General features: G+C 41.9%; 1 protein-coding gene across 7 annotated transcripts in view; it reads right to left on the reverse strand.

The window, feature by feature from the left end:
* The window catches only part of MBD5 (methyl-CpG binding domain protein 5), a 235,657-nt gene that overhangs the window by 94,676 nt on the left and 125,733 nt on the right, over positions 1-15,248 (reverse strand). For all 7 annotated transcript variants that reach the window (XM_030209184.1, XM_030209183.1, XM_030209188.1 and 4 more), the window contains one exon: positions 11,598-11,700. In XM_030209184.1, the coding sequence (XP_030065044.1) occupies positions 11,598-11,700 (103 nt within the window). The remainder of the gene's footprint in view (positions 1-11,597; positions 11,701-15,248) is intronic.

Raw genomic sequence — 15,248 nt, forward strand, 5'->3', positions numbered from 1 at the left:
ATGTGCTTCACAGCAAACGTGTACGAAATCTCTCTATATAAAAGGCAAAACCAACGTTCTATGAAGCCTCCAGCCGGAAGTGTGAAGGGGGCGAGATATCCGGTTTCCCTATGAGTGTCTGCCCCGCCCTCTCTGTAACACAGTCAGTGAAGGAAAACAGCAGAGCACGAAATCAAATCGCTGGCTCTGTAACAGTGAAGGACTCAGAGGGGGGAGGGGAGAGAGGCCAGAGGGCAGGGACACACACACTCCCACATGCACACAGAAGAAAACATTGCTAGCCCCCGTTTCATTTGCATCAGAAACGGGGCTTTTTTACTAGTATTTCAATATTGCACTATTAGCACCTTTACACTATTAGTTTACTAGCATCTTCATTTTTATGGTTTTTTTAAAACATTTTATTTCTGATTTTGTGAACACAAGTTTATATCTGTTTTTAATATTTCATGCTTAGACCCCTGACACAGGCGGTTTCACCAAAACACAGACCATGTCAGGTCTGATCAATAAAATACTGAGTTAATATCCCCGCTCTTGAAGGCTCCTTGCATTTCTTTGGTTTGTTGCACTTTCGGTTGTGCTTTAGATTCCCTCTACCACTGTTTCCTATAGTACAGACATAAGAACTTACACCAATCACAGAGTTGGTTTAAGTGCTCACATCTATATGCCAAAAATATGTGCGCAACTTGCAGTATTTAATATGTTATGTACATAAGTACGAGTCCCGGGCAGATCCTGCTTAGGTGTATGACCATCTATCAAATATACGCTATGTAAGATATCCATGTATTTACAGAAGTGTTTAGGTGGAATTTTGGCATTTAACGCATGAATGCATACACATATATATGTATATGCCATAATTCTAATCATTTACCTGTGTATTCAGTATACTAATGTTAGTACTCACTTTAAAGAATTACCCTCATATTGGCCCATAGAACTTCATATCTGTGGAAGTGTGTGCTACTGCTGCTACTGATTACTGCAGCGTTGATCAAGTAGCATGAGAATAATGACCAGATGAATTATGATGCATACCTTAGAAACTGGCTTTCAGGAAAGGTGAAGTAATGAGAATAAGTTAAAACTAAGAAGAAAACACTTGTGAATCATTTTGAGGGGACAAGGATTTTCCTTTTTTTCTATGTATTTTATGTCTTGTGACACATTTTGTTTTGATTATATGTTGTACTGTTAGTCACCAAGGATGGGGGTCCCCTTCAGATTAGTGAGTTATAAATGTTAATATATTTCAAGAGGTGTTATTTAATTTATGTATTTATTTACTGCCTTTTTGAAAGAATTCACTCAAGGTGGTGTACAGTAAGAATAAATCACACACAAGCAATAGACAATTACAGAAGTAAAAATAATCAAATAACAATACAAAGTATGGCATAGTATACTATTTACAATGTCAACACGATACGTAATAAAACATTTTCATAGACAGCATAGGGTATAAGCAAAGATGGAACATATAGACAAGTAAGAAAGTAAGAGGAGTTAGAAAATAAGGGGACTAACTTAAATAAAGTTGCACATGAGGTCAGGGAGGTGTTTAAATATTTGTCTCAGCTAGGGTAGGAGTGGATAAACATGTCCTGCTGCAGTATGTGCAGTGTACTGTGTGACCAACAAGTTAGTTATTTCTTCCATTAAAGGCCTGGTTGAAGAGCCAAGCCTTCATCTGCTTCCTGAAGTAGAGATAGTCTCGTATTAAGTAAAGCCTTTCTGGGAATGCATTCCAGAATGTGGGGGCTACTACGGAGAAAGCTCGCTTGTGGGTATCACATCGTGTGATGTCCTTTGGAGAGAGTGTGGTTAGGGATACTGCTTGGGAGGACCTTAGTATCCTTGAAGATGTGTAGAGAGCGATCCTGTTCTTATGGTACTCGGGGTCATTTCCTTTAAGAGCCTTGAAGATCAGACATAGAGTTTTAAATTTAGCCCTGTACTGTACTGGTAGCCAATGAAGTTTTTGCAAAAATGGTGTGATGTGGTCACGATGCTTGCAAACTTCTATTAGTCTTGCTGCCGCATTCTGAATCACTGGAACTGGTGCAGACTGTTTGAATTCAGACCAGTGTATAGTGCATTACAGTAATCCAGTCTTATTTAAAAAAAAATAAATTTTGAGAAAAATTATTCACCATACAAATATATATGAATGGTGTATTACCCAAATAGAAAAACATCAAATTACAAACAAAAACAACAAGTGGCTTACATAATGTGATTGGAATTGAGGATGACTGCTCCATTGTTACATCTGTGCTTTCCTCGCCCTCTGGTGGCCAGAACGGGTGGCTGCTCTGGACCATCACCCGTTCCAGATTTCTGCTTAGTCCGGTCTGGATCTTCCAGGCTGCCAGGTTTGCTTATGGTGTTTGAGCCTGCACAGCACCCGTAGTTGCCTAGTGATTGCTGCAGCTGAGTTCCAGGTGCTGCTGGGCTTATTAGCCTTTTGGAATCTCTCTGCAGTTGCCTTTGCATTGCGTCTTAGGCCCTGGTATGTGGGTGCTTGTGCACTTCTGCCTGAGAGACTTTGTCTGGACCTGATTCTGCTTTTGCTAGTTTCTTGCCTTTTGAACCTTGCCTGATCCTGGACTTTGCTTTGCTTGCCGCCTGCTTTTTGACCATTTGCCTGGACCTGGACTTTGCTTTGCTTGCCGCCTGCCTTTTGAACCTTTGCCTGGACCTGGACTTTGCTTGCCGCCTGCCTTTTGAACCTTTGCCTGGACTTTGCTTGCTGGCTGACTGCCTAGAGACCTAGCCTGGATTTGCTGTGTATAATTATGGTACAGCCAGAGACCCCCCCCCCCCCCCCCCACCGGAATGGTGGCGGGCCCAGTCATAGAGCTCAGGCTATTACAAACCTTGGCTGAGTCAGAAATCTGATGGCTGACATAACTGGGAGCTTACTGGAAAAGTATGGCCTAGTTTGTAGCCCTGATTGAGGCCTAAATAAGCTAAATTAGGAAAAGTTAGGTCAATAGATATGGAAACAAAATGGAGGATTTCAGCACAAAATGGAAGCCGTATCTGTTGCAAAGTGGAATTTTCTCTAATGTAAGTTAGAAAAACAAGTTGAGAAATGAGACTTTCCTGTGAGCAGGATTGTGGTCAGCCATGGTGTGAGAAAGGAAAGGTGTAGCTGGATGCAGAGTCTTGCTTAAGATTTGTGGTCAAGCGAGCTAAAGACAAAACCATGTTAGCAAGATAGAAGCTACTCATTAGCATGAGCCAATCAGTGACAACCATGACATTAGCATAGATCCAATCAGGTATATCTACTGTCATATTATCCATACCCTGAGGGCACCTATAAAAATCAGGGTATTTCCTGGTTTAAGTTAGAGAGAAAAGGGTTGCCACTCTCTCTCTCCAAGGGAAACCAATGTGTCCAGCAGAATTGACAAATTACCTAATTGCTTTCCCTTGTAAAATCTTTAATTGGTAAAAGAAATTATAAAAGATTAGGAACTAATTAACACCTGTTTGCAGCTGGATTATTATATTCCTATAACTAATTGATTGTACGTGCCTGTTGTCAATCACTGATTTGACTTGTACCTTGGCAAATAAACTCCTCATTCCAAATGATGATTTGTGGGCTTCACTTAATGATGAAAGGCTGTAAGTATAAACGCTTTTGCTGTATCAGGCTGTCTTTCACTATTGACCTAACTTTTCCTAATTTAGCTTATTTAGGCCTCAATCCGGGCTACAAACTAGGCCATACTTTTCCAGTAAGCTCCCAGTTATGTCAGCCATCAGATTTCTGACTCAGCCAAGGTCTGTAATAGCCTGAGCTCTATGACTGGGCCCGCCACCATTCCGGTGGGAGGGGGGGGGGGGTCTCTGGCTGTACCATAATTATACAGCTGGTACGTCCATTCTGCCTTGATTCTGGTGTGGGGTGGTTTTGCCTGCCGTTGCTGCTCCTCGGCAGTGGTCCAAGGGCTCACAAACCCAGTTCCAGCTTTGTAAACGTGACATCCATAAGAAATTAGATAGCGAGGATATCATGAAAGGTTAAATATTATGATGTTTTATAGCCAAAGCAGACTCATATTTTTTATTACATACAAATGACTCCACCACTCCGTAAAACGTAGCTTGGAGTTGTCCTTCCAGTAGCATATGATTTGGTGAAGCGCTATAGCGAGCATAGTGTTGAAAATCTTGTGGCTATCTTCAGATATTGAAATGTCAGAATCTTGAAGTATTTCACAAAAGTGTTTAACAACCATCACAGGACTGCCTTATAAATGTGCTTGTGGGCGATTTGGAGACTACCTTACCTTTTCTCAGCCAAATGACAGGACGATCGGCCAATTCAACAAGCAGGAGTTTGTCACTTCCAAATAACGGAGCAAGATTCTGCAGACATCAAGTTTATGAAGCTTCCTAGGTGAATATGGCTATTTTCAGTCTAAGAATACCTGCAGAGTCACCACTTGATTCAGGTGAAATGGGGAAACAGCCTATCTGAATAGAAACAGCATCCTCTAAGAAGGATAAGTACAGGTCCCTGCAAGATAAGGTTTGCAGTTCAGAAACCTGCCTGGCTGATGTAATGACTACCAAGAAGACCGTTTTTAGGATAAGATCCTTCATTGAGGCTCATGTCAAGGGCTCAGAGGGAGGCTACACTAGAACATGAAGGACCAGATTAAGGTCCCACTGTAGAAGAACAAGGTGTAAAGGAGGGTGAATGTGTATGAACCCCTGATAGAAACGCATGATAAAGTGATGTGAAAAAGTTTTTCCCCACTCCTGATTTCCCCAGTATGTCACACTGAATGGTTTCTGATCTTTAAACAATGTAATTCTGTACTAGACAAAGGGAACGTGAGTAAACAAAAAACACAGTTTTTAAACAATTCCTTCCTTAATTTAAGAAACAAACTTATCCAACATCCATATCACCCATGTGAAAAAATAAGTGCCCTCTAAACTTAATAACTGGTTGCATCGCCTTTAGCAGCAATAATTGCAACCAAAAATTTCCTACAGTTTGATATCATCTTTCAGATTGTTGTTAAGGAATCTTAACTACTACTACTACTTTAAATCACTTCTATAGCGCTACCAGTTGGGAACTGCTTTAATTCAGACACATTCGCAGGTTTTCATGCATGAACTTTTCAATTCAGGTCCTATTGGATTCAAGTCAGGATTTTGACTAGGCAAATGCAAAACTTTTAAACTGTGAACCCTCCAGAAACAGAGATATATCTACTGTACCTAAATATTAAAGACACCTGGAACTCTGAGGGCTATTGAGGTGGTGCACATTTAGGTACAGTAGGTACTTCACTGTCTCTGGAGGGCTCACCATTTAAAATAGCAGAGTTGCAGTGAATATGAACCTGGATGCCCTGGATTGAAGTCCACTACTCTGATCACTAGGCTAGCCCTTTGCTCTGCAGGGACGTCTGTGTGGCCACATTTGTACAAATGCTGCCAGACCGATATTCTTGTCCCTGTTTTTTTTGGCATTCATAATTTGGACGTTTTATTTTGAAAAATGGCTGTTCATTTCGTATTCTTATGTATTTTCAAACAGGAACCCCAATGTTTTTCCTGTTCGAAAATGGCTGTGAAATGGATGCGGTTTTTGGACGTTATAAGCAGAACATCTCAATTCTGACTTATTCTTTTGAAAATGTTTTACTCCTGCTGGAATTCTGCGCAAAATTTCAAAATTCTGCGCACAAAGTTGGCAAATTCTGCAGCAGTCCATGCACAACATTTGCAAATTCTGCATGTTTATTTGGCAGAATTTAACTAATATTCCAGCCCCCTCTCCCTGTACACAGATACCATCCATATTTTTCCCAGCACCCATGTCCACCTTTTTTTTACTCCCCTCCCTCCCTGCACCCACACATAGCATCCCTTTTTGATTCCAGCCCTCTCTCTCTCCCCTCCATCCCCCATACAGAGCATTCCCCGTTTTTTTGCAACCCCTCCCACCCACAGCATCCCCTTTTTTTTTTTTTACAGCAACCCCATTTTTTACAGCCCCTCCGTCCCCCACACAAAACGTCCCCCTTTCTTTGCAGCTCCTTCCCTCCCTCATAGCATCCCCTTTTTTGCATCCACTTCTCACTCACATCATCCCTTTTTTTTTTTTACAGCCACACACAGCATCTCCTCTTTTTTTGTTACAGCCCTTCCCTCCCCCACAATAGCAACCCCCTTTTTACAGCCCTCTTCTACCCATAACACCCTTCTTTTTTTACAGCCCCTCCCTTCCGCCAGCCACCACTGCACTCACCTGTGAGGTAGAAGGAAGAGGAGGACGAAGAGCTGCAGTAGAAGAACCTTTTCGGGGCAGGAAAGAACCCCACTCTTTCCTACCCCACTTCTGCCGCTCTCTCACTGGTGCCATGCATTTTCCAAATGGCCGCCGAGACTTCAAGCGGTAATCTCACGAGATTACCGCTTAAAATCTCAGCGGCAGCGGGGCAGGAAAGAGTGGGGTTCTTTCCTGCCCCCGAAGAGGCCACTAGACCACCAGGGCATTTTGTGCTCAGGGAGGCAAGGCAGGCAGGTGAGCAGGTGGCAGCGGGCGGGTGGGAGGAGGAGAGCACAGATTCTGTGCAGAAATTATTAATTCTGCGTGACTGGGGAATTCTGGCAGTAATAAACTTTGTAAATCTATGTTCTTTGAAAATGAGCCTCCATATCTTCCTAAAGGCTCTCCAACTATTAAGTTTTTCTTTCTGAAACAAGTATTTTTCCATAACCATCAAATCAAAGTGTGTTTCTCCACTGAGTGAATTTTGGGTTTTTTTTGGGAGGGGAGGTGTTGGGTTTATACCTCACTAATTTGTTAAGATACATTTCCTGGACATTAAAAGGGCAATAATTTTTCTCCCTACTACCCCCCCCCCCCCCCCCCCCCAAAAAAAAAAAAAATCAGTCAAAGAATCAAAAATCACAAAATAAAACCAACAAAGCAGTTTTCTGATATTTCAAATCCAACAAATGAGGTAAATATCTTAATACTTGAACCCAGAAATTTTCGATGACCATGCATTGCCAGAGTATCTCACTCTGCATCACATTTTAAACAAGTAGCCACAGACTGGATGGACTATGCAGGTCTTTATCTGCAGTCATTTACTATGTCACTCCTGAAATACCCATATACTTCACATGGCATGGTGAGATATATGTACATAGCAAAAAGTTATAATTCTGCTCCTGCCCATGTACATATATACATATATATACACACACAGATAGATAGATAGATAGTGAAATGGTCAAATTCTGGCTTTACAAATCACTATACAGTCAAAATTTGGTCGTTAAAGACAAGGATCTTTTTACTAAGCTGCAGCAAAATGGCCAATTTTCCATTTTCCAATTTAATGGCCATGTGCTAACGTTGCCATTAGCGCATAGCCATTAACAAAAATTAACACATGAGCCTTTACTGTCTCCTATTTTATAGGCAGGAAGGGCTCACATGTTAATCTTGTGCTACTCAGCACACAACGTAGCTGTGATTAGCACAGACATGCCCCCCTCAGTGAAAAAACTAATTTTATTTTTTAGTGTGCTCACATGTCAAAATTATTGCAAGATGCACTTCTGGTAGAGCCTCTATGCTGTACAGACACGAGAAACGTCGCTCCATGGTTCCTCCGCTCTAATCCCTCGATTGAAGCTGCCGCAGCCTTGGTCCACAAAGTATTTTTCTTCTCTACGCCAACCGAGGCTGTTAATATTTCTTTTTGTAGAGATTTATTTTCTCATGGAACTCTGGTGGCCCATGGTCAGCTGAAGCACCTTCTGGGGTGCCGGATCCCCTTTTCTCAATATTTTCAGGGCAGGGACTTCCTGCTCGGAAAAGACGCCCGTGCAAATCTATTCCATGATCCAGTCACGGAACTTGTATATAGGAAAGGTCTACTTTCTCATCTGTATGCAGTTATCCCAGCTCTCTCTGTCCAGGAAGGTGGAGTAGGTGGGATACCTGGGTGGGGATCTCCGTGGGAGAAAAGGATTATCGGGTGATGTACTGCTATGCGCATAAATGTACAGCTATTACCAAGTATAACCAGTTACAATTCCAAATTTTACATAGAGCATACTGGACCCCTGTAAAAGAGGAAAAAATTGGGGGAGGAGTCTCTGGCCTTTGTTGGAGACAATGTGGGCAACTGGGGACAATCACTCATCTATGATGGGATTGTTAAGTGGTTCAGGTTCAGGAAGAAGGTATGGGCTCATGTTAAGAACTGAACAGGAAAAGATTCTACACCTCTCAGTATTTTGTAGACCTCTATCTTATCCCCCCTCGGTTATTTCTTTTCCAAACTGAAGAGTCCTACCCTCTTAAGCTTTTTTCTCATATGAGAGGAGTTCCTAAATACCCAAACCTGCAACACCAACTCCTCCTCGCTACGAATCCCAATTGTCTATAACACATAAATCTTCTTCAACCATAATATTTGTTTCCCTGCCGGAGATGGCGAACACCTCTACAGTACTATGTAAGCCACATTGAGTCTGCAAATTGGTGGGAAAATGCGGGATACAAATGTAACAAATAATAATAATAATAATTGGGTGCATGATAAACTGGCCTGTTTACTGGGACTGATCCCACAGTGCTCTCCAGAAGTAGGAATTCTGACAGGCATAGCCCATCTCAATTTTGGCAGCTAAAATGGGGATTGCAAAAACTTGGAGGGAGGTTGGGGGTTCCACTATGCCGATTTAGCATACGGCTGTCAGGCAAGTCAGACTCTATAATAATGTGACCTTAGAACTGAGGGGGAAGGGGCATCAACATCAACCGAAGTGGAACACGGTGGAGGTTTGAGGCAGTATCACTCAGGGACCCATGGCAATTCTTTAGGGGTCACTAGTGTTTGGGAAGGGGACCCCTCTCTTAGTGGGAGACCTTTCTTGAGCCTCCACGTTGGCTACATTACACCCGTCACTTCACTGGGTCTTGCCGGTCTCACCACACACACCTCCAACACAGTGGTTGGGTTTATGGCTGGGGGGGGGGGGGGGAATGCATGGGATGGGTGTTAAGTTTGATGGCGAAGCTATCACTCTTGGGTTCATGCACTGTCCTATATTATGTACAGTACTGGGAGTTGCAGCGTCCTTTGGGAAAGGGGAGCTTTGGTAAACTCAGGGTGGGGGTATTTCACCCTTCAGATGATTGGTGGCAGTTCTTACAGGAGTTCAATGTTTATATTTTTCTTTGAATTTTGCTGTTACCACCCTGTGCTGTTTTGATTGCAATAGAAAAATTTCAATAAAAAGTTACAGTTCAAAAAAAAGGTATTGCAGGATGCCTCTTCATATTTCTTTCTTGATTTTCTTCCATTTTTGCACTATTTTCATTATTCTTTATTTAGATTTCCTATTTGTATTTCTTTAGCCTTTCCCTTATGTATTCATTTATCCATTTTTCTTTTTTTTCACTTTTCCTCTCCTTTTTTGATTTTTAAGCTTCTATTCTATTCTCTTAACCTTTCGATGCCATTTTGTCACCTTGCTGCCATCTTTCTTCTTTCGCTTATTCCATTCATAAGTCCCATTTCTTTTTGTTTCTCTTTAACCTACCTATACTCTTTCATTTTCCTCCTATTCCCTCTCTCACACACACATTGTTCCTCTCCTCATATCATCTCTCACACTCACCCTGCCCCATCTCTAATGCAACGTTGTCCTCCTGTTCCTATCACATGTCCCTCACCTCTTACCCTCCCTTCCCCCACCCCTTCTTCAACTTCTCCCCATCCACCTGCTCCCTGTTCCTCAACTTTCGTTGCCCTCTCTTTCATACCCTCACCTTTCTTCTCTCATTTTCATTTAATTTCATATATTCAGTATATTTTACCTGCCCTTACATAAATTCCCTTCCTACTCTCTTGCCTTCCCCCATTTATTGTTTCCCATCTGTATTACCTCCCTGCCTCTTGCCTCCTCATCCCTTTTTTTCTCCTCACATCTTTCCCTTTACATGTTCTCTTCCATTTTCCCCTCCACTCCACTTTTCATCCCTACTCATCTGTATCCTCCATCTCTAACTTTCATCCCTTCTCTCCCTTCCCTATGACCAGTAGAATAAGCTAAGGATTTGCAGCATGTATAATGTTGCCTTCCATGCAGCTCCTCTCCCTTCTAAAGTGCCCATTTCAAGCAAGGAGTGCCTGGGTTCAGGGTGGAGATCCATGGGGATGGCAGTGCTGGGTATGCTTCAAGTCCCTGTGGCCAGTGTTAGAATCAAGAACATGGAGTGTTACATTTCTTGCCCACAGTCCACTGCCACCCTTTACTGGCTGGGGCCTCATTGTGTGCTCTAAGCTCATTATCCTGTGTGCACAGGTCTTAAAAGCCTCCAGGGCCCTACATTCACAAAGAAAAAAAAATGTAGGTAATGGGATTGGATTTCCTTTTATTTCAGTTTTCCTTGAAATTTAGCTATGTTTGAAGAAAATTAGTGCAAAAATTGATTAATTTTTCAGACTAAATTATCAGGATATAATTTAGTGGACAGAAAATTATATAGCACTACTCATCCTCTCATACTAGGGTGTAGGTGGAATTGGTTTTGAGGTGGAGGAAGAGACTAGACTAGCCAGCAGAGATGCTGTAAAACAAAAAAAAAAATGTGTGGGCTGAGTTCGAAAATCAGTACAAATGAAACAATGGTTTCTGTAACACACAGGACTATTTTCAAGAAACACTGACGAAGGGCCCAGCACTAGATTATATCTGTTCTATTATGTTACACATGACTTACTTTTCTAAAAAAAAAGTATCTTGCAACAAGTTTTATTTTCTGGAAAAAAAAAAAAAGGGGGGGGGGGTTGTAGGGATGGTTGACAATTATTTATCTTGTTCTGGTATACTACTAACCTTCCCATCCTCTTGGAGCTATAAAATAAAAATGGAATGCTCAGAGACAGATGAAGCATACATGAACTCAGCACCAATGGAAAACCGTTGCATAGAAAAATATTTTTCTGCACTCAACAAAAGGACAATTTATAGCATTCTGAAATTACTGCAAAATTCACAAAAATCCTTAGGCAGCAGAGGTTCATGTACCCTTGGCAGTTAAAAGGTTAACTTCAACGTACACAAATGGACCCAGGCTCAATAAAATAGTTTAGATTGATGGATAGAGCCCATCAAAACTGCTAAGTGCAAACTGTACTTAAGCTATTTATAAATAAATTTTGCTATGCTGCTCTTTGGTCAAAATAAACATTAAGGCAGTTTACAAAACAAAACCACCACCAAATAAAAGTAAACAGGGACAATACGCAATTAAAATTAATTTACTGATAAAGAGGAGGACTGTATTTATTTATTTCAATTTGGAACAGTTTGGCACCAATTTGCAAGGGCTTTTTTTTTGTTTTACTTGGGAAAAAAAACATTGATAAATCAGCATTACAATTTCTACTGTTCAGCCAAACTAGTTTCAGGATTTAAAACAAAACAAAAAAAAAAAGCATTCAAAGATTAGAAACATATTCATTGAATGAAAACAGTTTGAAAAATTTTAAATGAAATTTCTCTCCACTGCTTACCTTGGGAAGAATGAGGGGACATTCCAAGCCACACTTACAAGTTCCATCACATAGCAGGTATGTTTTAACCTGCTCTAAGCAGGACAACAGAAAACCACTGGGACTAAAAGACAAAAACATACATTTTTGAAAGGTAATAGCTCAAAAACATATTTCTAACATGCCACATAAAAAATAGAAGGTAAAGAGAAAGATGGGATAAAAAGAGAACTGCAGGTGATGAATTTAGTGCACTTCAAAGGATACTGACATGCATGATAATCATATTTTTGCTTTTGGTTTATCACTCTTTGAAGCAGTGGCTTAGCCTACGGGGGACCATGGGGACCTGCCCCCCACCCCAAATTGGCTGGTGGGGGTCCCCAACCTCCGCCAGCTAAACCGTTAATCCCACGCTGGTCTCACATTGCCTGGTGCTGTTTTCAGTTGCCTATCCTCTTTTCAGTTGCTGTGCATGCTCATTGTAATGCTCAGTTTCATTAAAACGAGACTGCAGAGACTGAAAACAGAACAGGGCACCAGGCAATGTGAGACCAGCACAGAACAAATGCTTTAGCTGGTGGAGGTTGGGGATCCCCGCCAGCCAAGGTACCTTCGTAGTGGCGGGGGAGGTGGGGGAGGGAAAGGAGGAGTGGTGGCAGCCTCGGGGGGGGGGGGGGGGGCGGAATTGGTGGCAGGAGGGTGGGCCAAAATGTGCCCCCCCACCTTGGGCTCTGGCCCCCCCTCCCATCAAGATCTGGCTACACCCCTGCTTTGAAGCATTGTGAAATAGTTCATGTTATTAAACAAAATAAATAAACTTGGAGGGGAGTCCATATTCAAAACATTTGTGTGGTTAACTTTGGGAATTAAGGGGGTAGTTTTAAAAAAAGTCATTTTCACAAGCGTGTGCATGTAAATGACCTCTTATAAAATACCAAATGGCGTACAAGTATATGCCATGACATGATAGTGTGTTGTTTTCCGAAAAGCATGCACAAGGTTGGAGTTTGGACAGTGTGGACATTTATATCTGCTTGAGAGGTGTTAATGTCCGTGCGTTCAACACAGGTGTGATATCTGCTGCTTATACTAGTATTTTATAAAGACATATAGAAACTTATGTGTTTTTGTAAAATAGTGACAAAAAACAGGTGCCTACTTTCCCCCCCCCCAACCCCCCCCCCCAGAACTCTACCAAAGAACAAGTACAGAAACAATACAATCAGAGGGCCTGTGCTCTTATGACCCTCTAAAAGTCTACATTCTGAAAAAGAAGAACCAGTCATTCATTCATATATATATACAGTGGTGGAAATAAGTATTTGATCCCTTGCTGATTTTGTAAGTTTGCCCACTGACAAAGACATGAGCAGCCCATAATTGAAGGGTAGGTTATTGGTAACAGTGAGAGATAGCACATCACAAATTAAATCCGGAAAATCACATTGTGGAAAGTATATGAATTTATTTGCATTCTGCAGAGGGAAATAAGTATTTAATCCCTCTGGCAAACAAGACCTAATACTTGGTGGCAAAACCCTTGTTGGCAAGCACAGCGGTCAGACGTCTTCTGTAGTTGATGATGAGGTTTGCACACGTCAGGAGGAATTTTGGTCCACTCCTCTTTGCAGATCATCTCTAAATCATTAAGAGTTCTGGGCTGTCGCTTGGCAACTCGCAGCTTCAGCTCCCTCCATAAGTTTTCAATGGGATTAAGGTCTGGTGACTGGCTAGGCCACTCCATGACCCTAATGTGCTTCTTCCTGAGCCACTCCTTTGTTGCCTTGGCTGTATGTTTTGGGTCATTGTCGTGCTGGAAGACCCAGCCACGACCCATTTTTAAGGCCCTGGCGGAGGGAAGGAGGTTGTCACTCAGAATTGTACGGTACATGGCCCCATCCATTCTTCCATTGATGCGGTGAAGTAGTCCTGTGCCCTTAGCAGAGAAACACCCCCAAAACATAACATTTCCACCTCCATGCTTGACAGTGGGGACGGTGTTCTTTGGGTCATAGGCAGCATTTCTCTTCCTCCAAACACGGCGAGTTAAGTTCATGCCAAAGAGCTCAATTTTTGTCTCATCTGACCACAGCACCTTCTCCCAATCACTCTCGGCATCATCCAGGTGTTCACTGGCAAACTTCAGACGGGCCGTCACATGTGCCTTCCGGAGCAGGGGGACCTTGCGGGCACTGCAGGATTGCAATCCGTTATGTCGTAATGTGTTACCAATGGTTTTCGTGGTGACAGTGGTCCCAGCTGCCTTGAGATCATTGACAAGTTCCCCCCTTGTAGTTGTAGGCTGATTTCTAACCTTCCTCATGATCAAGGATACCCCACGAGGTGAGATTTTGCGTGGAGCCCCAGATCTTTGTCGATTGACAGTCATTTTGTACTTCTTCCATTTTCTTACTATGGCACCAACAGTTGTCTCCTTCTCGCCCAGCGTCTTACTGATGGTTTTGTAGCCCATTCCAGCCTTGTGCAGGTGTATGATCTTGTCCCTGACATCCTTAGACAGCTCCTTGCTCTTGGCCATTTTGTAGAGGTTAGAGTCTGACTGATTCACTGAGTCTGTAGACAGGTGTCTTTCATACAGGTGACCATTGCCGACAGCTGTCTGTCATGCAGGTAACGAGTTGATTTGGAGCATCTACCTGAGTTGATTTGGAGCATCTACCTGGTCTGTAGGGGCCAGATCTCTTACTGGTTGGTGGGGGATCAAATACTTATTTCCCTCTGCAGAATGCAAATAAATTCATATACTTTCCACAATGTGATTTTCCGGATTTAATTTGTGATGTGCTATCTCTCACTGTTACCAATAACCTACCCTTCAATTATGGGCTGCTCATGTCTTTGTCAGTGGGCAAACTTACAAAATCAGCAAGGGATCAAATACTTATTTCCACCACTGTATATATATACATACACACAGAAAAGAGAGAAAGAGAGAGAGAGATTAAATAAACAAATACATAAAATATGCCACATCAGAGCCTCAAGTCCTTCAAAGAGTTAAGAATTCTGCTGCAAACTCTCAGTGTTAAAATCTGTATATAAGATTCCCAAACAGACAAAAAATGCGTTTTACGCTTTAATAAGGATTGGGCCCCATTTCTTTCCATTAACATCAAGGAATGGAGTTGATTATGCAAAGCAAATCTTTCCTTTTAAAACATTTGGGTTGTAGATGGGTTAAATATTATTAAGACACAAGATTCATCAGTTATGCTAGGGATTAGTCAGAGGCACTTCAGCAGTGCATGTAGTGCTATATAGTTAAAAATAACCAGTTGAAAGAGGTAGTTACTAATCTGTGTTAAAGAAATAACGCACAATTTTTGTCAAATCATGTGCATTAAATGGCAAAATCATGCATTATTTCCCTTTAACACATGATTTTGTAGTACAATGAGAGTTAAAGAATGAGATGCAAAAGCACCCCATTATTATTCAAAATGAATAACACAGATTATGTTTGCCTTGCAAGCTACATTATTCATTGTCAAGTTGCTAATGTGCAGCTCGATGCTGCCAGGGACACTCTTAAAGGGGCCAATGATATAAATAGGAAACCACTCACTGATAATCCCCCTCAATCCCAGTCCCTGCCTCCCCCTACATCTTCCAGAATCAGGGTGTGTTTTTTCTAGCGAAAATGGTGCT

The sequence above is a fragment of the Microcaecilia unicolor genome, chromosome 7 (assembly GCF_901765095.1).
Source record: "Microcaecilia unicolor chromosome 7, aMicUni1.1, whole genome shotgun sequence".
NCBI lineage: Eukaryota > Metazoa > Chordata > Amphibia > Gymnophiona > Siphonopidae > Microcaecilia > Microcaecilia unicolor.